General features: G+C 43.5%; 2 protein-coding genes across 2 annotated transcripts; one reads left to right on the top strand and one right to left on the bottom strand.

The window, feature by feature from the left end:
* LOC110436582 (transcription factor bHLH96-like) lies at positions 6188-9145 on the bottom strand. The gene is made up of 3 exons (XM_021463930.1): positions 8100-9145; positions 7314-7877; positions 6188-6522 (listed from the first exon to the last, which is right to left on the bottom strand). Exons 1-3 carry the CDS (start codon positions 8448-8450, stop codon positions 6406-6408), a joined length of 1032 nt encoding a protein of 343 aa, XP_021319605.1. The 5' UTR covers positions 8451-9145; the 3' UTR covers positions 6188-6405.
* On the top strand, positions 16100-19401 carry LOC8060469. The gene is made up of 7 exons (XM_002448379.2): positions 16100-16282; positions 17004-17139; positions 17840-17930; positions 18282-18398; positions 18474-18596; positions 18911-19044; positions 19144-19401. The coding sequence occupies exons 1-6, from the start codon at positions 16249-16251 to the stop codon at positions 18995-18997; spliced, it is 588 nt and encodes a 195-aa protein (XP_002448424.1). The 5' UTR covers positions 16100-16248; the 3' UTR covers positions 18998-19044; positions 19144-19401.

Raw genomic sequence — 24289 nt, 5'->3', positions numbered from 1 at the left:
CTTTTTTGGATTTCTATACAGCAGCACTTTCGTTTGTTTTTTATAAATATTATCGATTCATAAATTAACTAGAGTAAAAAGATTCGTCTCACGATTTACAGACAAACTATGTAATTAGTTTTTATTTTTGTCTATATTTAGTGCTTCATACATGTGCCGCAAAATTCGATGTGACAGGCAATCTTGAAAACTTTTTGGATTTCGGTGGGAACTAAGGCCTTGTTTAGTTCCGAAAATATTTTGGTTTTCGGAACTGTACCAATTTCATTTTTATTTTATAAACATTGTCTAATATAGAGTAACTAGGGCCTTGTTTAGTTCCCACCAAAATCCAAAAAGTTTTCAAGATTCCTCATCACATCGAATATTTTGGCACATGCACGAAGTATTAAATATAGATGAAAAAATAAAAACTAACTACACAGTTTGTCTATAAATCACAAGACGAATCTTTTGATCCTAGTCATTCCATGATTGAACAATATTTACCACAAACAAACGATAATGCTACAGTAGCGAAATCTAAAAACATTTCATATCTAAACAAAGCTTAAGCTTAAAAGATTTATCTCGTGATTTATAGGTAACTTTATAATTAGTTTTTTATTTTTATCTATATTTAGTGCTTTATGCATGTGTCGCAAGATTCGATGTGACAAGAAATCTTAAAATAGAAATAGTAGCGCTTTCGTTTGTATTTAACAAATATTGTCCAATTATAGACTAACTAGGCTCAAAAAATCCGTCTCGTCAATTCCGATCAAACTGTGTAATTAGTTTTAATTTTTATCTATATTTAATACTCCATGTATACGTCTAAAGATTCGATGTGACGAAGAATCTGAAATTTTTTTTCGAAAAGTAAACAAGGCCTAAACAAGCCCTACCCAAGGCCATACTCCTGGAACAATGCATTCGCTGGTCAGTCAGGCTCGACGTCGACCGAACCATCAGAGCAGTGCAGCAGCAGACCTGGTTTAGTTTAAAATTTTTTATAAAATAGTAATAGTACCACTTTACAAATATTATCCAATCATCTAGTAACTAGACTCAAAAGATTCGTCTAGTCAATTTCGACTAAACTGTGTAATTAGTTTTTATTTTCGTATATATTTAATACTTTATGCATGCGTTAGATTTAATGTGACGGAGAATCTAAAAAATTTTGTAAAATTTTTTAAAAACTAAACAAGGAAAGTATGTGAAAAACTCTGGCCCTATTTAGATTTAAGATGAAAAACTTTTTTATATCACATCGAATATGTCGAAAAAAATGTCAAAAGGTTTTTAAAAACTAATAAAAAAACAAATTATATAACTCGTCTCGAAACTGAAAGACAAATCTATTAAGAAAAATTAATCTGTCATTACCACATGTGGGTTACTGTAGCACTTAAGGCTAATCATAGACTAACTAGGTTTAAAAAATTCGTTCCGTGATTTTCTACCGAACTATGTAATTAATTTATTTTTTATTTATATTTAATGTTTTATACATGTATTTAAATATTCGATAAGATAAATAAAAAAATTTTAGATGAGGAAATAAACAGAGACTTTGACAAAAATATATATTAAAAAATATTAGCCGGTCATGTTCGACGCGACCGAACCACTCCGCCACAGGAGATAATAGCAGCAGTAGCTGCTACTGTTTCTAAAAGTACGTAAAAATTTCTTTGACTAAATATTTAAAAATGTTAATAATTATAATATAAAATTAATATTATTGGATTTCAATGCGGTCAGTCAGGCTCGAACCATCAAAGCAGCCATGAGAAACGATAGCAGCAGCACTAGTGTTGGCAATGGGTAAATTCCCATCGGGTATGAATCCCCAGACTCATTCCCGTGACAACAATATGACACCACGGGTATTCCCATATACAGTGATGGGTGGGAGAATTACCCCAGACCCATACCCAGGTGGGTAAATTAGACCCGGCGGGTCACCCATACCCGCCAAACATCAGCAATTCACAAGCACCACTCACGTAGTAGCAATTCACAAGTATCGTCACATAGCCATTCACAAGCATCGTCACATAGCCATCTCACCATATACCTAGCAAATAGCAACATAATAATTTCTGCTGCAACCACTAGTCACAACACCATAATAGTTTATTATCCATACAAATCACGTAGTAGAGAGTAGTACTTTGCTAGCACTACATAGAATTTCAGTGTATGGGCTGCCGGTGGACTGGTGGCTGGTAGGCTTCTTTAGTTTTGGACTTGGTATTTTTCACCCATGGGTAAATGGGTATGGGGACTACTAGAACGTCCCCGTACCCGCATACCCAATGGGTGAAGGGTTTACTCCGTTTGTGTATTCATGGATACTGGTTTCACTCTATATTGGTACCCTAATAGAGTAAATACCCATCGGGTCGCGGGTCGCGGGCCCCATTGACATCTTTATGCAGCACGCGGGCAGGTGTGCAGCAGCAGCTGCTACTGTTTCTAAAAGTACGTAAATTTTTTTTGACTAAATATATATTCAAAAATATTAATAATTATAATATACAATTAATATTGTTAGATAGATATTTAATTGTAGTTTTGATATAAATTCATTTAAGATTATAAATATTTTCTATAAATTAAATCAAACTTGTTTGTTTGTGCATAAAACATGATGATCAATCTTTCTTTATTTCTTAATGTACATCGTTTTCGCTTCTTGAAAAATAAATTTAACTAAATCTATATTTAAAAATATTAATAATTATAATACAAAATTAGTATTATTGATGTACATTTAGTTTTAGTTTTGATATATTTTTATTTGAAATTAAAAATATTATATTTTATAAATTAAATCAAAGTTGTTTGCACATAAAACTTAACGACCAAGCTGTACACCCTAAGTCCCTGTTTAGTTTCCCACCCAAAATTTTTTTATCCATCACATCGAATCTTTGGGCACATGTATAGAACATTAAATATAGATAAAAAAATAAACTAATTACACAGTTTAGTTAAAAATTGAGAGATAAATCTTTTAAGCCTAGTTACTTTATGATTAGCCTTAAGTGCTACAGTAACCCACATGTGCTAGTGACAGATTAATTATGCTTAATAGATTTGTCTTGCAGATTTCTGACGAGTTATGTAATTTGTTTTTTTATTAATTTCTAAAACCTTTTCGACATCCTTCCGACACATTCGATATAACATAAAAAAAAATTATCTACAATCTAAACAGGGCCTAACACATTCCCCTGTGATTTTTTACCAGCCTCCGTGGAGATTCATCTCAGTGACGTTTTCCATGCTAATGCCAAGGCTACCGTTCCCCCCTATTAACAATGGGGAGGGGGCAAGCGAGGTGGTGAAACACCGCCAAGTGAGCAGCTAGAGACATCGGAGAGACGCAGACGGAGTCAGCGGCAGGAATGAGAGGTCCACATCTTCCTCCTCCCGAGATTAGAGGAGGGCAGAGGTCGTGGCAACAGGGATAGTTGATGCAACTGCCGATGGTGGCGCGACACTGGTTGCTGATGGTGGGCAAGATAGGGCATTGGTGGCGAGTCCTTTGATTCTGGCGGGGGTGCATTGATGCCGATGGATACTAGTAACGGAGGCAAAGGTCGAGGGCATGTGCTTGTAGGAGGAGGGAAAAGAAGAAGATTTTAGTTCAACTCAAAAATCAAAAATATTTAAAGATTTTTTGTCACATCAAAATTTACGCGGTATGCATTGAGTATTAAATATAGATAAAAACAAAATCTAATTGCACAATTTGTCTAAAAATCTCGAGACAAATCTTTTAAGCCTAGTCAGTACATGATTGGACGATGTTTATTAAATAAAAACGAAAATTCTATCGCGTCAAAATCCAAAAACTTTTGGGTCTAAACACGACCTTAGGCCTTGTTTAGATGTGAAAATATTTTAGATTTCGCTAGTGTAGCACTTTCGTTTGTTTGTGGTAAATATTGTCCAATTATAGAGTAACTAAGATCAAAAGATTTGTCTCGCGATTTATAGGCAAACTGTGTAATTAGTTTTTATTTCTGTCTATATTTAATACTTTATGCATGTGCCGTAAGATTCGATGTGACGGGAAATCTTGAAAACTTTTTAGTTTTCAGAGTGAACTAAACAAGACCTGTTCACCCAAAAACCAAAACTTTTCAAGATTACACGTCACATTGAATCTTGCGGCACATACATGAAGCACTAAATATAGATGAAAAAACAAAAATTCTATAATTACGAAATGAATATTTGAGTTTAGTTAGCCCATACTTGAATAATAATTATTAAATAAAAATAAAAATATAACAGTACACAAACCAAAGAAAATAATCAAGGCCCATGTCCAGCTTTTGCATTCCATGCGTTGGTGACGACTGACGACGTCGACCCGACGAGATGGATCGGGCCAGCAGTCCGGCCGGCCGGCGACCGGGCAGCAGGCGCAGGACGCTGGAGATTCTCTCCAAGCGGCTCAGCTGCGGGCCCGGCCGTGCACCGCCACATCAACCGGCCGACCGCCAAACCGCGGTCCGCGGCCCCGCCGGCCGGGCCGATCCGCCGCGCATGAAAAGGGGCGCCCCGAATCCCCGATGGCGTGGCAGTGGCAGCTCGGACGCCGGAGCAGGCGCGGTGCCGGACGCAGCGGGCGTCGGTCGGTCGATGGAGACGCAGACGCTTTGCAGTTGCAGAGCCAGCAGAGGTACACGGCAGTGCTCGCGTGCCATGGCGCACCGGCACCGCTCGCGCCCGGTGCCACCAGCGTACTGTACGCCGCGCGTGGCGTGTGGCCCGGCCGGCGCCCCGGGGCGCACGTACGTTCCGGGGTACTAGATAGTACTGCTGGCACGAAGCACGGAAGCAGGTACTGGCACGAAGCCCCTGACAACGATGGCGTGCGCTTTGAACGGTAGCATCACTGGAGAATCTACCAATAGCAGCATCGTTAGGATCAACTTTATTACACGAGATGAATTTTCTCAAATCCTTACGGTTACGGAGTTTTATTGAATGGATCCCAATTCGTCCCCGTACTTGACGGGGATTCTAACTTTTTTAGACGATGATAATGAGGCCTTGTTTAATTTCACCTAAAATCCAAAAAATTTTCGAGATTCCCCGTCCAAGATTCTCCGTCACATCGAATCTTACGGCAAATGCGCTGAGCATTTAATATAGATGAAAACAAAAACTAATTGCACAGTTTGTCTGTAAATCGCGAGACGGGTTTTTTAAACCTAGTTGCTCTATAATTAGACAATATTTGTTAAATAAAAACGAAAGTGTTACATTGTCGAAATAAAAAAAAAATCAGATCTAAACAAGGCGTGAGCTCCACGTTAGCCCATTGACAGAAGCAATGAAGTTCTACAGGGCCACGCTCGCATCCAGTATGTGGGCCCTTGCCGTGGGGATGTACTTTCCCCGCGGGAGCTCCACGCGAAGGCGTTGCATGAGAGCTAGAGGAGGAGCGGTATGGAGGCTGGCGGCGCGACCGGGTTTGTGGCCTGGTAGAAGGTGAAGAAGAGGAAGGTGTTTTTTATAAAATTTATCCTAGTCAGCCTGCAGTGCACGACTTAGCAAGTTAATGGAGTTGGATTTCGAGTTTGTGGACGTAAGTGGCACAAAGCCACAAGTTTAAGGGCCATCAGCGTATTTTACTCTTTGTTTTGGCATGTGCACAAAAGTGAGGAGGGCTCCTGTTGTTTCATAAGAGCAAGGTCAATAATAAAGTCAAGTGGTTGACTATAAGCTATAAGTGATTAAAGTCAAGTTATACAGTAAGTTGTCTCATACTTGTCTCTAAAACACATTTTCTTTTCTAATCTTTCTCACAACACTTGTTATTTGGACCCACCACTAGCTATGCATCCGTGTCCACCTTGATGCTTACATAAGAGCCAAACTATTATCTCTCCGCTCTTCTCTCCTCCACATCAGCATTAGTTTAGCTATAAACCAATTATTGTACCTGCTCTAATCCACGCCAAACAATACCAGCCTAATGTGATCCCACTTTACCTATCTGGTTTTTTTGGATCTTCGTTTGATGTTTGATTCCAGCTGGCCTGGGCTTTCTTGTTCTCGCTAGCCGGCCCAATGCAAGGGAGACGCCGCCGCCCGATCGCAGTGAACGCGACAAGGGCACGCATAACCATACGCCGTCGGCATGCACGAACGTGACCATAGACCACAAAGTCCAGAAACGAACTTGCGTGAGTATTGCCTGCCGTTATACATACGGCAGCAGGCTCCCCTGCTGGCCAGCTACGCACGCAGCCACGCACGCACGACACTGCACTTTACAAGAAAAACGAAAGCAGACACCTGCAGTCCATGCTCCCCGGCTCGCCTCCATTGCGTTGCGCCGCCGGCACACCACCTCGTCGGGAGGCTGGGCGGTGGGTTTCTCCTGCCTAGCTAGACCGCTCGAGGCCCGGCTGCCCTGCTGCTCGCCTCGGCGTCGATGATGCAGAGGACATGGTGCACCGCCACGGCGATGTCCTCCGCCGTCGCCAGGCCGCACCCTTCCTCCACCTGCAGAGCGCCACATGCGAGAGACGATGAGTACATGTTCGTGAAGTCAGGCAAAAGGGCAAGCAAAAGCCTACTGCGTCGTTGTGTCCGGCTCCTGGGCACACAAACACATGATACTAGAAAAAAGGCGGCGGCCGGCAGCGGCACACAACACAATCTTTTCTCTGCACAGTCCATAGCCTTTCGTCGCTGCTGATCGATATCGATATCGATGGATCTCCTCGCCATGTCAGGCTAGCTGAGCCTGCTCCGCTCACCAAGAAACGGTGAAAACACACGGCCTTTCCTTTTCACTGTACTCCCCTATCTGCTCGATTTTTTCAGACGATGGGAGTACAGGGACGTCAAAAGCCCAGTGCTACAGCTTTTTCAAACGCAGCAAACAGCTTTCGCGCCCTGGAATCTCGTGGTCAAAAGCGAGCGCCCATGGCTCCTGCTGCAGTGGTGCTGGCCCAGCAGGCACAAAAGCCAGTGTGATGAACAATGGCCTCTGCGCTGGTGGAGTGCGGTGTCTTGCAAATGCCTCTCCTGGAATTTCGGTGGACGTGTGATGTTTACATAAAACCGTATCAACAGAGGATTTGGTCATGTACTTGCACAGTGACAGTGGTGTGTGGTGACCAAAGTGCAGGTTAGCACGGAGATGCACCACCATTTCAGGCAGCACAACGAAACGAGCCAGTGGTAATGAGGGCATTGACGATGACGGTTGGTCCGTGGACGGAAGGAGAAAGAGGCCGTTGCAACCGATACTCATCAGGGAAGTGTGTAGGTAGGTGTCGCAGTCGTACCTTGAGGCTGAACGTGTAGAGCGCCGTGGCGTCGGGCGCGGTGGCCACGGTGAGGTGGAGCACGGCGAGGCCGAGCGCCTGCATCCCGGCCACCATCCGCAGCAGCTGCCCGGGCCGCCGCGGCGCCATCACGCGGAGGCTGGCGTGCGAGTCCACCACCGTGCCCACCTCCACGTCCGCCACCGCGGACGCGCGGCTCGCCTCCGCCTTCTCCTCCGCGCCCGCGCCGACGGCCACGACGGCGTCCTCCCGCGCTGGCGTGGCGTGGAGCCACGCGTACTGCGGGTACCGAAAGAACCGGGCGAACGGAGGCGGTTGCGGCTGCGGCTGCGGCTGCAGCTCCGGCGCCGACACCTCGCCGCGCGCCGCGGCGTCCCCGCTGTTGTTGCCGGCGGACGCTGGGTCGTCACGACCTGGTGACGGTTGCGCCGCGTCGCGCTCCGCCGCCTTGTCGCTGCGCTGCTGCTGGTTCAGCGCCAGCTTCTGCGCCTCCAGGGACTGCAGCTGCTGCTCGAGCTCCTTCACGAAATCGATGGCGCCGCTGACCACGGACGCCTGATCACTCTACATATGATCAAAATTTCTATTTTTTATTACAAAAACATTTGAATAAATCAAAGCAACAGCTGGGGTGGTAAGACTGGCAGTACACGTAGGTGTGATTTGGCAAGAAGAAAAGTCGCGGGATGACCAAACGGTAACAGTGCCACTATCTGAATATCTGATTCGCAAGCAAAGATTCTTTTGCCGGTTTATAAGAAAAAGTAGCGTAGTAGGATCGCGTACCCGGTGGACGTAGGAGTCCGGCATGAGCGAGCGGAGCGCGGCGAGGTACTCGTTCATCTGGCGGCGGCGGTTGCGCTCGACGGCGATGTGGTTCATCCGCTGGCTCTCGGCGTCCACGGCGTTCTTGGCGCTCCTCTGCCGCCGCCGCCGGTTCCTCCGCACCTGCTGCACGCCGCTTTCCCCGTTCGCCTGGGACGCCATCGCCGCCGCCGGCGGCACCTCCACCGGTGCTGCATTGCCGAAGAGGAAGCTCCCCGTCCCCGCAGAAGCGGCGCACGCGGCGGCGGCGGCGTTGAAGGTGTCGTAGACGAGGACGTCGCTGGTGGTCGTGCACAGAGCTTCCAGCGCCATGTCGATCGGCGATTCGCGCGCCGTATGGTGTCGCACGGAGGCCAGAGCGCGCGGCGCTCGCGCGCGCACGCTCTGCAACGGACGTACGCGCTCGCCGCCCGGCGGCCTCTTCTCTACGCCGCTACGGCGCTATGCTACGCGCCCCTCCTCGCTGCCGCCTGGCTGCCTGGCCGTCTGCCTCCTCCTTCCCCCGCCCCCTAGAAAGAAGAGACGCCGCACCGAGCAGCAGCAGCTACGCAGCCGATGCTGGTCTTGGTGCTATCTGCGTGTCTCTACTCTCCAGCGTGAGTGCGCGGGTCGCAAGGCCATGCATAAGACGCCGGCGAGGGACAGTGGACGGCGCAGTAGGCAATGGGCACGACGGCGGCGACTCTTCAGCCAGCGGCGCAGGTGAGTGGCAGTGGCAGGCCGCTGCAGCAGCTGGCGGCGCGTCGTGGCAGATCTCGCTCGCCGCCGCAATGCTCCAAGGGATTACCACCAAAAGCTCGCTTTCTTTTGACGTCGCGGTGGAACTGAAATCTCTCTGGGATGAGCTGCTCGCTTTTGCTCCTCTCTTCCTCCGCTGAAAAGTGAGCAAGAGAGGGGAAGCAAAAGGAGAGAGAGATGGAAGAGTGGCCTCACCTCACCTCCCCTGCCACTCTATGGACTAGCGTAGCATAGGAGTGCGTGGCGTGGCCAGTGGGCGCGCCTCTGATCCCTTCTGCGTTGTGGGTGATTTCTGCTCTCGCCGCAGCTCGATTCCGTTATGGGAGTGTGGCGACGTCCCTTCTTGGTATGGCAAATGAAAGTTTTAGAACCGTGTGAGCATTTTCAAAGGATTTGGAAAATTAACTTGAGATTTGTTGCTATTTACAAACTCCCATAACAAAATGCATAGGATAAAAATAGACACTTTCTAGTAATTGATATTTGGACTTAGTAAAGGATAAAAATAGAAGGTCTCCATTATTCGCGCGTGACTTTGTTCGCGCGATCGGGTTTGCAAAGTCGTCCACAGCTTGGCATTTTTACCAAATTTGCTCCCTCATTTGCCAAGTTGCCTAAATTGCAAACTCCAAATACAAAACCGTTGGATACCTCTCTTGAAGCTTTTTTAGCAAATTACTCGAATGCAAACTTCAAACGCAAAAACCTTAGAGATGCTAAATGCCAAGTGAGAGTTACCAAACGAACCGATATGGATGCATGCAGAAGTTAGCATGGGGGCCCAAAGCTTGTATAGTCCCTCAGAATGAGCGGACCGGAATTCTTTCGTGCCAGTTTATCGTGGTTTTTACGGCCGTTGTGCTCCGTTCCCCCTGTGTGTGTGTTTTTTTACCAGCTTCCGTGAAGATTCACCTCGATCAGTGGCGTTTTCTATGCCAATGCCAAAGCTACCGCATTCCCCTGTATTAGCAATGGCATGCTCCCTTTAGTAAGAGCAATTCTTTCAGCAGACCAAAATCGTACAAATTGATTATAGGCTTTTGCTAAAAGCGTCTACCCAACAATAACCTAATAAATCCATCAATGCCCCACTTTACCCCCATCACCCAAAAGCCTCATATTGTCTACTCTTTTATCTTAAATTTGCGCTTCTCTTTGGCCATTCCAAAAATCAGCGTGCCCCTTGTCAGGCTTAGTTTGTTATGATAAGGAGTTTTTTAAATAAATATTAAATGTGGCTCTATTTACAGCTATTTTTTCCTATCATCGTGTTGAGTTTCAAAATACACTCCCTAATTTTGTGAGTAATTAAACGAATTGTATATATATATTTAAAAAAGCTAAACGAATTGTATATATATCCGGCGATCCAATCCAAAAATTAATGTTTTCTTAATATATAATAAGTGATTAGTAATTAATTGTTTACTCGACAATAGTACATCACATGTATGGAAAGGTGAAAATGATATAGGATAAACATAGGCACATGGTTTAACAGTGAGCTGAACGACAACAGACAAGGAGACCACAATAAAGCGCTGTGTATGCGTACTATACCGCACTTTTGGCGTCTGATGACAGATCACTTATCAGGGTTTCAATTTTTTTTTGATTTTGACATTTTAGCACTTTTATTTTTATTTAAAAAACTTTGTCTAATTATAAAGTAATTGGGTTTAAAAGATTCGTTTCGCGATTTATAGGTAACTGTACAATTAGTTTTTATTTTTATCTATATTTAATGTTTCATATATGTGTCGCAAGATTCGATGTGACAAGAAAATTTTGAAAAGTTTTTGGTTTTTGGTGTGAACTAAACAAGACCGCTGATAAGCTCTAGAGCAATTAATGTAGCCATTTTTATATTAGAAGGAAGGCTTCAGCTCTGGGTACATGCACACCTTTATGCATGTACATACTTGCTTAATTCGTTCCTAAATTATACTAGTAGAGAAAACGTACTGATTAGGTACACGTACAAACATTAGCATGCATGGACGATGCTCGACCATATCTGCCGACAAAAAAAAGTAAGAATGTAGTCTTATAATTGTAGTACACGATCGATCGAATACAGTAACATTTCTTCGACGTACGTACTTGTGAAAACAATAACCATGCATATCATGATATCAAGCTTTGGTACAAAACAAAGCGTGAGTTGCAAGAACCCATGGGATATACTCCCTCTATCCCAAATCGTAAGTCATTCCAAGAATCTTGGAGAGTAAAACTTTTTTAAGTTTGACCAAATTTATATGATAAAATAATAATTATTATGATACCAACTAAGTATCATTAGATTCCTCCTTAATTATATTTTTATAATATACTCACTTCACGTTACAAATCTTAGTATTTTTCTCTATAAATTTGGTCAAACATAAAAATATTTTAACTCTTCAAGATTTTTAAAATGACTTACAATTTGGAATGAAGGGAGTATATATATGCTGCACCAAAAATCATGCACAAGACGCTCAAAACGATGGAAACGTACGTACTACCGTGGGAGGTGCCTCGAGCATTATTCTTGTGGTCGTGGACACACGGTAGCTACAGCAACTCGCCGGCCGATCCTTTGGTCATCACCATGCTCGCCAACTTTTTGGTAGATGCGATGCAGACTCTAGGCTCTATAGGCACGTACTACCTAGCAATGTTTGTATGTGCAAATTCTATAATTAGCAATGTACGGAGTATGTTTGTATACTATAGCAATAGTACCAAACTAGTACCGAGTACCGACACAGATACCCCTTTGGAATGTCTTCTGGGATGCAACCACACGATGAACAGACTATGCGCGCGGCAACTAGCTGACACAACACAGAACACTAAGAAACAATATCAGAATAGGATACAACTTCGATAACAATAGCCAGCTTTATGCCCATATGATATGCGTATTGATTACTCACACACACACACACGCAAATTAATCTTGAAGCATGTAAAGGTCTCGGGTCGTCGTCGTCTCATCTCGATCTGATCCTCTGCAGCTGCAGTGGTTTCGTTCTCTTGTTGTCTTGCCTGCGTTTAGTACAGGCAAAGCCATCGGTCGGATCACATGTAAGTATTACTAAAATATTAACAGTACATTATTAGGGTCTCCTAATAGTTACCTATTTGACTAGTTAGTATCCCATGTGTCAAGAAAAAAAGAGAGAGAAAGTAGTCACTAGTGACGAACAAATAGCTGATCTAATTTACTTAGTCTAAAAAATATACGAGAGGAGCGTGTATATCCAATAATACAAGAATGTATAAAATAATATTTGTTTGTGTCTATTATCTCTACATCAGCTAATTACGTAGCTAGTACCATTGCATCCTAGTATCCCTAAATAAAGTATCTTCAGCATTTCCCATGCATGCATGAGAAAAGGTGAGGCTCTCATGATCAGTGTGATGCCATCAACACTAGCTATCTGGTAGGGTTGGGGTCCTGACTCGTGACTCCTGAAACAATCGTCACCCTTGCAGCGTAATGTACACGTTGTGTCAACATTATTAAGCAACTGTGATTTTTACTACTGAGTAGTAATTATTTCTGAGCGAAATTAATCGAGGGCTATTGGAAAAGTGTGCTGCGTGGCACATTCACAATCTTGTTCATGGGCCATGCCATGGTCCAAGCTACTAACTGTTCATGTACGCTCGCTCGCTCGCCTGCACGTACTAAGTAGATCTGGAGGCTTTCATCTGTTGTACGGAGTATATGCTTCTAGATGAACATTCGACAGTAACCATGCGTATGCATGTTTCCTATGCGTGAATGCGTGATCAGACAATCACTTTGATGATGAAGCTTGGCCTTGTTTAGTTCCTAAAAAATTTTGCAAAATTTTTCAGATTCCCCGTCACATCGAATCTTTAGACGCATGCATGTAGTATTAAATATAGACGAAAATAAAAATTAATTGCACAGTTTGGTCGAAATTGACGAGACGAATCTTTTGACCCTAGTTAGTCCATAATTAGACAATATTTGTCAAATACAAACGAAAGTATCACTATTCATATTTTGCAAAAAAATTTAGAAGTAAACAAGGCCATAAGTGCTAGAATTTCCAATGGGCTTCAACAATGGCTAGGTGGTGAGGGCCAGAGGGTACCCCCAACATTTTTTTCATGATTTTTTTTACTAATTCACAATTATTACATTTAGTTGATGTAGAAATCAATAATCATATTTCTGACCTCTACATAAAAACACAGCCTAAAACAAAAGAAGAACCTGACACTCTAATGACTATGAATCCTAAGACTTGATAAGTGTGACTGCTTGCATTAATTGTAATGATGCTACTCCAACCAAAGCCTGTGAAAATAAGATTCTAGATGATAACCTATGCATGTGCGGAGACGATGAATAAGCTTGTTAAAATAAGATTTTAGATGATAAACCATCCTAATCCCACGAAGCCAACTCCTGACAAGGCGTTATCGATGCCATGTCATGTGTACTGATTTTATAGGGTTATTTATGTCTTTTAGCTTTCACATTGGTCTCCGTGCATGACTCCATGACAGATCATACGGGACCGAGGGTGTAGTGCCAATCCAGCCTCCAACAGTTATTACTTTCAATCACCAGGCAAAAGAAAAGTTACCCAATCTTTGACTCCTTTGTCGTCTAAGGCCTTGTTTAGATTTATTTTTTTGTAATTTAGATATTGTAGCATTTTAATTTATATTTGATAATTATTATCTAATCATAGACTAACTAGGTTTAAAAGATTTGCCTCGCAAATTATAAGTAAAATATACAATTTATTATTTTAAATTTATATTTAATATTTTACGTATGTATCGTAAGATTCGATATGATAAGAAATTTTGAAAACTTTTTGGATTTTAGACCGAACTAAATAAGGTCTTGAAAACAAGAAAAATCTTTGACTCCTCTGGCTTATGCAGCGTGCGCGGTCGGGTCGTCCGGGCGGCTCGTGACGACTGGAAGTCAGTGTGTTTTTGGTGCCACGTGCGCGATCGAACGGTGACAAGTGGACTTGGGTACCATATCGGCATGTACGGAATCTATGGCCAAATCTCTCTCCGGACGCTGAGGCGTTTCTAAAGACAATTTTTATGCTCGCTCGGGGCCCTCACCGGCAGACAGCATCGTCTGATGCATGCGGACACGAGCCTTGTGCTTGAGCAGCTTTAACCGGCCAGCAGAGACGCGGCACTTAAACCTGCTCAATTAGACTAGACGCCATTGCCTGGCCAAGCAGGAGCAGGGGAGGTGCAAATTATCTGTCTGTGATGTGCATGTGCAGAGAAAGGCCCAGTTCGGCATGCAGTGCAGAGCGGTACAAAACAAACGTCAAAAAAAAAAAAAAACCCAGCGAGCTCGATCACGCGCCGGTGCCTCCCTGCGTCGAAGCAGAGCTGCTGCCGGCCAGTGCAAGGAACAAGGATCGGTGTCATGTGGACCGCGTCACGGGTAACTGAGACAGTCGAATCAAAAAAGCACACCACCTCGTACGTGCATGCATATGCATGTTGTCGCCGGAGCATGGCGTGGTGGCTATCGTGCAAGTGGTGCCTACTAATAATAGGCTAGTAGCACTAATAAGCTGGTGTAGTGTGTAGTGTAGTGTAATCAGCAAGTTGCGAGCAATGCACATGCGATTGACGACGGGCCCTGCATCTGCATCTGCACGTACAACGGTACGAGAGCCCGATACCAGGTGCAGCTTTTGCATTCCATGCATTGGTGACGAGATGGATCGGGCCAGCAGTCCGCCCGCCCGGCCGGCCGGCCGGCGACCGGGCAGCAGGCGCAGCGCAGGACGTTGGAGATTCTCTCCAACGGGCTCAGCTGCGACGCACCTACCTACGCACCGGCAGCAGGCTGGTGGCCCGGCCGTGCACCACCGCCACATCATCCGGCCGGCCGGCCGCCAATAATGCGCGCGGAAGCAGTTTTTTAGGTCTACATGCTGGGCATTGCTTATCTGCACCGTTGAATATGCATCGAGATGTGTGAAACAGTGGGAAGAAGCGTGAACACAGTGGAGAGAAGTGTAGCAGCACGAATCTCATAGCATATTTGGATGGTCCAGATAAACAATGCTGAGCATGTACATGCTGCATTGTATTATTGAATGCGCGCGTCGCGACACCGCGCGCCCGCCGGCCGGGGCCGATCCGCCGCGCATGGAAAGGGGCGCCCCGATGGCGTGGCAGTGGCAGCCCGGACACCGGAGCAGGCGCGCGCGGTCGATGGAGACGCTTGCAGCTGCAGAGCCAGCAGAGGTACTCTGTGGTGCTCGCTCATCAGTCGCTCGCGTGCCATGGCGCACCGGCCGGCACCGCTGGCGCGCCCAGTCCCCCACCACCTCGCCCGGGCTGCCAGCCACCCGCGCGTGGCGTGTAACCCGGCCGGCGCCCCGGGGCGCACGTACGTTCCGGGGTAGAGTACTAGTACTACTGGTACGAAGCAGGCGGCAGGCAGGCCTCAGTGCGATTCTACAACAGCGCTTGGCCCTAAGCCCCTGACAACGATGGTGTGCGCTGTGAACGGTAGCGTCGCCGGAGAATCTACCAATAGCGCATCGTTAGGAACTTGGGATCAAACTTTATTATACGAGATGAGTTTTCTCAGATATGAGTTTTACTGAACGGATTCTACCTTTTTATTATATATAATAATGGAAAATAGTCTCAGCTTCCGACTTCTTAGAAAAGAGCGTAAAAAAACAAGGAAACACACACAATGTTTTAACTTATTATTACAAGGTTCTAAACTAGAGGCGGAGACATTTCACAAAAGAACATCCATTATATGCAAAATGAAAAAAAAACTAAATGACACTTATTTCAAGTACTCTTTGAACGCACCCCTCTTGTTTTCATTAAAAAAATCACCATTGAATATATTTTTATAGTACATTTGTTTAGTTTTAGAAATAATGTTACAATTTACATAAAAAGTGACCAAACTAACACCGAACATATCTAAAACATCCTACGGAACAAATCTAAAATATCCTACGTGTTGAAACGAATGGAGTACGTATTTGTTTTTGAAAGTGAACGGAGCAAATTCTAAGCACAGAGGAAAGGATGAGTGGCCTAACGAGTACTATAAGCAAAACCTTAGCAGGCCTTTTGGGCCCTGACGAAAGGACTGAGTGGGCCTAACGAGTACAAGCTTCACAGCCCCGGCCTAATAACCGTCTGCATGGCGCGGAGAAGTAACGGAGAGACCTTTTGGGCCCTGACGAAAGGACTGAAGGAGGCCAGGCCACGTACGGCGTATGCAGCTAGAAGCCGGCGGGCAGCAGGATAGGCAGCCGATTTCATCGTCTCCCTCGGCGAAGCTTCAGCTTCCCTTTCGCCGAACCCAACGGCAGCCATGGCCGCTCCCTCCGCCGCCCTCTCCGTCTCCGGTGAGTGCCCCAAGTCTCAGCAGCTCATATATTGCTCAGGTTGCATAGCGTAGCGTGGAGGCATATTTGGCCGTCTCCACTGCCCACAGTCTCAGGAATCACTAAATCACTCTTTGCTGAGGATCTAGAGCTTCAAGTAGCTATCCTGCTAGCTCTGTGTTGTATTTTATCGGCAGTCCTCACTGGTGAGGAACAGATGCACAGCGAAAAAATATTGCGAAGGGGGGAGGGAGTCAGGGAGGAAAAAAGGGCGTGTGTGTGGGTGTGGCGGGGTGGGATTTTTTTCGTGGTCTGTTAACAAATTAAGTGCGATTGAAGCGTGTGCTACTTAGGGCCTGTTTGGATACAAGGCTAATTGCTGCTCTAGTGTATCCAAATAGCTAGCCAACCTAATTTGAGCTATTTTTTAGCCCCAACTAGTATCTACTAGCCATGTGTATCCAAACAGGACCTTAAAGTGCCAAAGTATGTTATGTATAGAAGGTTAGCGAATCGCTATTTCTTTTTGGGGAACTTTGCAGAAAACTGTCACTGATTAAGTCATATAAAGTGAATTTGACCCATTCTGAACGAAATAATTCAAGATGTGTTTGTTTGCTTAGCGACAAGGTGGAGCTTGTTACTAAATATTTGTTTGTGAGTTGTATTGAATCCAAAGTGCATTTGTTGCATGCTCTTATTGTCTTTAACTTTTCATTCCTTTTGTTGTGTTTTGTCCAAGGTGCGGCGCATACAAATTCATTCGTCTGCAGGAACAAGAAGCTAAAGTCAAACAGAAATCGTTTACATCTTGCAGTTCCTTCAAGTTCTGAGAGTACAAATTACTGTAGAAAGTTAACCATCTGCAGAGCACAGAGGTTGTGTTTTTCACCCTTGACATTTTTCTCTCCATATATGCTTGTAGACAGAATGTAGGCATAGACACAGGTGTGACAGAGCTACCCCTAATTTCTGTCTTTAGATACAACACATTGTTTTGCCGTGTTACAGCATGATGCACAAGGGTTCCCAATCCAGTTATCTTTTAAGCTGGAATTATGCCTGATTTGTTAGGAATTGATGGTTTTAAGTGTTCATTTCCACTCTACTCGCATAACAATTGAACATCATTTGATTTGACAAGAGTGCATGCTGCCCAGTTGAGTTGTCTTTTAAGCTGAAACTACATGTTAGTTGATTTCAAGTGTGACTATCAATGCTCAATTTTTACTCTAAGTCAGATTTCAATTGAACACCAACTAGAAATTGAAGTTTCGTTCTACTTGAACAGTTCATGTCTGGCTAAAATGTAAGCAATCTTGAATCTTTAAAATGCAAGCAAGCTTGGATCCTGGTATAACATTAGAGCATCTTGAATTGGTTCAACATTCACTTTCAACTAGGTCTGACCAATTACTTTGTAACATTTTGGCAGAAGTGTTGAAAGCATCTTCCTGTATGATCTTTTCCCCCTTCTTTCACTGTGTCTTTAGATCAGGGCCATCTAAATCCGCATATAGTGTGCAATGCATTTTAGCTTCATGCTTATACCATTTGTGGAACTATCCTGTTATACAGTGAAGATTCTAAAGGTGGGGGAGGATTTTTGGCTGGGTTTCTTATAGGGGGAGCAATCTTTGGAACACTTGGATATGTCTTTGCTCCTCAGGTATTACCCAATCTTCAAGTATTGTTCACTGGCACATGTACAGAAAATCCCTGTAAAAGATGCCTGTAGAATTGCTTAGCACCTATGATGCAATGTCTTCCTGAAGGCATAAAGAAAGTTTCTCAATTTCTGATCTCAACAAACTCAAATATATGCTTCTAATTCGCCATGGCAGATTTCTAACTAAAATGCTGTGCATATGAGCTACTTACTAATAGTTGATAACTGACGAAAGAAATATTTGTGTTGGTCTATACTAATCTTGCTCTAGATGCTATTGTTTTCTGATTTTCTTGTCATATAACTGCTAATTTGAAAAATGGTTGCTAACTACTCAACATACTTGAGCAGATTAGCAGAACATTGGATTCTTTGTTGGATGAAAATGGACAAGATAGCGAATCTGATGAAACTGACCTCCAGAGGGTGCCAAGACGGCAAGGTCAATATTATGATGAAGGTTTAGAGGTATGAACCCGAATGTACTTACTTTTTTTGTTTGACAGGTAAGTTTTATAGCTAATATATGCTGAGTGCATCCAGAAAACTCGTCAAACTCTGGGCGACAAGATAAGCCAACTGAACTTGGCGATTGACAAAGCTGCCTCGCGGTTGAAACGTGTCACTGGCAATGGGGAGAATGAGGCACTGAAAGACAAAACAGAAGTAGAACCATCCTAAGAACTTGTACCTTTTCAGTTTTCTATTATCTGAACTTCTATTTATGTAAATTCAACTCCCTGAACACATAGTACTCCGTATTTGAGTTATGTTTTTTGCTCTTGAGTCTCAACTCTACACACTAATTTACAAGTTGTTCATTTGATTGAAAAACAGCTGCTCAGTAAATTCTGCAGTTTTCTGCTGTAAATATTTTCATGTGAGATTCTGTTAGAAATCAAATCGATTTAAAGGGATGCATGTATCTTTTAAAACTTTTGCATGTCAACTAATTGGATACTCATTCAAATGAATTGCAGATTGGGATTTCCTCATCGAGCGATGACGAGCATGTTGTGGAAAACGTAAACGAACATGGTTTTGTGCAAGGTGAAAGTGCTACATGATCATCATGCAGAAAAAAAGTGCAGCAATAGAGCTGCAGGTTCATCAGGTGAGACGGAATGCACCGTTAGAGTTTCCAAAATTTGCTGAGTCTCAGATCAAGAAGTGTTAAGACAAGGCATGCACTTTTTTTTGGACTTAAATCCAGGGAAAAAGTCTGGATGCAAACTGGAGAGATGAAGCTGGATGGTATGTTTAACCAACTGTAGCAAGGAAACGAATCGCATTAGCAACTAGTACCTTTTTCTACTAGTGCGATTTTCTTTAAAGTTTTTAGCCGTCGTGTTGAAGTCGTAGTTCTGTGATAAGCAGAGGAAACCAAGGAGTTGTATGGATTAGCTTGATGCAGTCAATGTACTTTCTATTTGTTTGGTGATGCTATAGACGTTTCGTGATTTCGGATGTTTGTCGCCTCTCAGCTTCGTGTTGTGTCTTGTGCGGTGCCCTATTTGGCCCGAAATGAGTTTGTGGGCGCAGAGTCAGGACGGTGCTAGAGGTTAGAGAATACTACTGAAACTCGGGCGACCTGGACACTCTAGACTTGCAATTGAGGGGACAAAAATTAGCCTACTGGACATCAAATAACAGTTACCTTTACATCATCATACGTATCGAAACTTTTTTAGATAAGTGAACGAAGTTCCAGACTCTACTATCCATCGATGTACACAGCCGTACGTATTGAAACTGACTTCTTAATTTTTTCATGAAATGAAATATCTTTTTTTTTTCGAGATCGCGACTTCACGCGTTTTTCATTAAAAAGAAGAGCCGACAGAACGGCAAAATAACCGATACAAATGATTCACGAGTAATCTAAGGATTACCAACGAAGTCCCCAACACAAATGAAAAGCAAGAAACATGAGGGAAGGGACCCTCCACCTAACAACCCCATGGCTAACTGAACCAAATACAAAGAACACAACACTTTGGAAGCCAGCAGTAAAGTGAAGTCGTAGATGAGAATAGTGGCAAAGCATCCGCTAGAAACACCCGACGGCAAAGCATCCGCCGAAGCACGAGGACCATCGACGCGGCAAAGCATCCGCAGATGGAACCGACACACTCGCAGCAGCAAAGCATCTGCATGAAAGGGGGCCTAGACTCTGTAGGCAACATCTACCCCAAGCAACGAGACCATCAACGCGGCAAAAATCCGTGGATGGAGCCAACACACTACCTACCATCGAGGATAGGTTTTTTTAGATGAATCTGGAGGGGCCGTGGCCCCTACAGGAATTTATTGAAAAAGCAGTCCAAGGGGTTTACAAACAGCAGCAAACAAGGGGGGAAGAAGCTTACAATCTAGGAAACAAAGAAGGTCAGGAAAAAAATTAAAACAGCAGCAACAGGAAAACTAGTAACTAGCCCAGCAAGGGTACTAAGTCCTCTATCCATTGATCATAACGAGTTGAGAGGCTTGGCTTGATTCTCCATCGAACCAGCCTAAACTCCTTCAGCAAAAAGGCCTTACAATCTGAAGAGGACATTTGGTTGTTGTTGAAAATCATGCTGTTTCTGGCTGTCCATATTGTCCAGGAAATCAAGATGAAGGTAATCATGAAGAACTGAGAGTTCTGCTGAATTTTGACGGCTTCACAGCATTGGGAGATGGAGTCTGAGTTTGGAGTAATCAAATTAAGAAATCCCCAGCAGTGCAAGGCAAAAGGGCAGTGCAAAAATAAGTGAGCATTAGTTTCCTCTATTCCCTAGCCACAGAATTCACAGTTGTAATTTTCCAGGAGCATTCCTCTTCTTCTCAGGAGATTTTTTGTACTCAACCTGTCTTTGAGCAGCAGCCAGCAGAACATTTTGTGTTTTGGCTGGTAGGGACTCTTCCATATCCATAAGAAAGCTTGGTCAGGGTTGTGAGTTCCAATTAGACTTTTGTAAACTCTTGCTGCAGAGAAGATCGAAGTCCTTCCCTGTAGAGTCCAATGGTCAGTGTCTTCCTAAACTTGTGTGTTTTGCATCAAGACTTGCAATTGTGACATCTGAATGAAGGCAGCTTGGGACACTGGAAGGTGAAACAGGGCTGAGATGTCAGAGTGGCCTTTTGCTTCAGCGAAGGAGATATTCAGATTCTTTGCAAATGAATAGCATTCTGGAAACATTATTTGCAGAGGCTGTGTTTGTCATTTGTCCTTCCAGAGCAAACAGGTTTTTCCATTTCTTATTTGAACCTTTGTCAGCTCTTTGAACTGAGGGATTAGCTTTAGGAGGTCCCTCCACCAAAATGACCCTTTCTTCACATGGTTTGGGAGCTTTCCATTGGGATAGTGCTTTTCCCAAATAAGGCTGACCCATGGGATGTCCTTCTTATTATAGAATTTGTCCAGATTTTTCATCAGTAGGGCTTGGTTTTGTATAGAGATGTCAATTATCCCTAGTCCACCCTTCTTCTTTGGAAGTGATACCATTTCCCAGGCAGCTTTTGGCATTGTCCTACCATTTGAACTTGACCCTCTCCAGAGGCAGTGTTTTCTAAACTTATCAATTAGCTTGACCACTGTTTTGGGAATCTCAAGGGAGCACATGTAGTAGGTGGGAAGGGCTGATAGCACTGCATTTGTGATCTGTAGTCTCCCAGCTTGATTTAACAGAGAAGAGATACCTCCCAGCCTTCTTTCACACTTATTAACAAGGGGTAGGTAATCTTGGATTTTAGGCTTTGTTAGCCCTAGGGGTAGGCCCAGATAGGTAAAGGGAAAACTTCCTGTGCCACACCCAAAAGTTCTTGCTAGGTGTTGGAGTCTGCTTTCATTGATATTGATTGGTAGCATGATGGATTTACTGTAGTTTACTTTTAGCCCAGTTGAGTCAGAGAAATTTTGGAGCACTGTCTTCTAAAAGAATAGCTGGTAAGGGTCCCCTTCCATTATGATTAATGTGTCATCTGCATACTGAATAATTGGAAAATCATTGGATGTCTGCAGGGGGATAGGAAGCTTCAGGAGATTCATGTCCTTTGCCTTATCAATGAGACATTGCAGGAAATCAGCAGCTAGAACGAATAAGAGAGGGGAGAGAGGATCACCCTGCCTCACACCCCTTCTGCAGTGCACTGTCTTACCAAGAGAGCCATTTAAGAGAACTTGGGATGTACCAGACTGGAATATGCCTTCAATCGAGGACAACCATTTTTGCCCAAAACCCATAGCTTGCATTATATTAATGATTGCATTGTGCTCTATTTTATCAAATGCTTTCTCGAAGTCCAACTTGAGAACAACAATTTCCTTTTTTGAGTGATGGCAAATGTGTAGATACTCAAAGGCCCAAGCAAGGCAATCTTGAATTGTTCTTGACTTAATAAAGCCATATTGATTTTTGTGGATCAGTGGGATAACCTTGGGTTGCAACCTGTTTGCTAGAATTTTGGTAATTAGCTTCATTGAAGTATTCAGGAGGGAGATGGGTCTAAAGTCTCCCACATATCTTGGAACATCCACTTTTGGAACCAGGGTAATGAAGGATGTGTTTATGCTTTTTAGACAGACATTGCCATCATGAAAATCTTGGCAGAGTTTATAGATGTCTTTTTTTATTATTGACCAGGCTGCTCTTGTGAACTCATTATTAAAGCCATCATGACCAGGTGACTTGTTGGAGGGGAGGGCTTTAACAGTGGCATCAATTTCTTCATGGGTAAAAGGAGCTTCTAACTGCTGTAGTTGATCTGAAGGGGTGATGATAGAATTTGGGTGGATGGAAAAGTTCCTGAACTCTGAGACCCCTAACCTTGACTTGAATTCATCCCATATAATTTTCTCCTTCCCACTGTGGCTGGAAACCTGCGTCTGGTCTTCAGACAGAAGCTCAGTGATTAACTTATTTTTATATCTGACCGAGGCGTTAGCATGAAAGAAGCGTGTGTTAGCATCTCCCAGCTGAACCCATTTAATGTTACCTCTTTGCTTCCAGTACACTTTCTGTTTCTCCAAGAGATCTAGCAATTTATTCTCAAGAATTGCTTTAAAGTTCCTTTCCATCAGACTTAGGTCCCTGAGATCCCCTAGAACTTCCATAAAGAAGATTATCATTCTTATGTTTAGAATTGTTTACTTTAGACTGGTCATTGAAGCTTTCCACTGTCTTAGGATTTTTCTGAGCCTCTTGAACTTGGCATTAAGGTTCATTGCACTATCTGGTATAGCAGGCCCTGAATTCCAGCTTTGGGCTAAAATGTTTAGAAAATCAGGATTCTCTAACCAATAATTTTCAAATCTGAAGATCTTGACTTTTGGAATTGAAGAGCTTATGGAGACTACACAGGGGCAATGATGAGAGGGTATCATATCCAAAGCTTTAGCAGTAGTGATGGGGAAATTATTTAGCCAACAATTTGAGATAAATATCCAATCAATTTTTTCAAGAAGAGGTTGTGGCTGCATATTAGACCAGGTGAATTTCCTGCCCATTAAATTGACTTCATTTAGGCCCAGAGCACTGATCACTGAGTTGAACTTAAACATTTCTGAGATGTCACCCCCTGGTTTGTTTCTGTTCTCTGGGCTTCTTATAAGATTGAAATCCCCAAGGACCATCTAGTTGATGTTATCTAGCATAATTATATTTTTCATCTAGTCCAAAAAAGCATTTTTACCGTTTGGTGTGCAGGGACCATAAACACAAGTGACAATCCAACTTGTACCATCATGCTTTGACCAAAACTGGACTGAAGTAGCAAAACCATTGAAAAAGATCAATTCCCCCTCGAAGAGGTTACTGTTCCATGCCACTAGGATACCCCCAGAGTTGCCATTTGAGGGCAAGAATACAAAATCATCAATGTATTGAGGGCAAAACTTTTTTAGAAACAAAGCATCAAAAGAATCCCTTTTTGTTTCTTGAAGACAGATAATATCACAAAGGGAATTAGCAATTTTGTTTTTAATAGGATCCCACTTCCACTCAGAGTTTATACCTCTGACATTCCAGGACATAACATTCCAGGTTCTGTTACAATTCATAAAGGCAGGATGAGGGATAAAACTGGCTAGGTTCCAGATTAACAGGGAACCATGGTAACTTCTGATTACAGTATTGAGCAAAAGCACCAGGGCTACAAAAAGATTCCTCATTTTGCAGACACTGATTCAAGTCCCTTAGACTGACCAGACTACAATCTATAGGCATCAACATATGCCTACTTGCTTTCCACCAAAATACAGAGACCCAAAACCTCAGCCAGTTCCCCTCGACTGTTCTTGCGGGATTAATGATCTGCATTGTCATTGGGGTTGATGTTCTTCAGCTCTGCCTTGCTGGCTACAGATGCATCACTATGAA

Source organism: Sorghum bicolor, chromosome 6, assembly GCF_000003195.3.
Source record: "Sorghum bicolor cultivar BTx623 chromosome 6, Sorghum_bicolor_NCBIv3, whole genome shotgun sequence".
Taxonomy (NCBI): Eukaryota; Viridiplantae; Streptophyta; class Magnoliopsida; order Poales; family Poaceae; genus Sorghum; species Sorghum bicolor.
Note: the sequence above shows the minus strand (reverse complement) of the source record. Positions and strands in the feature narration are given on the sequence as shown.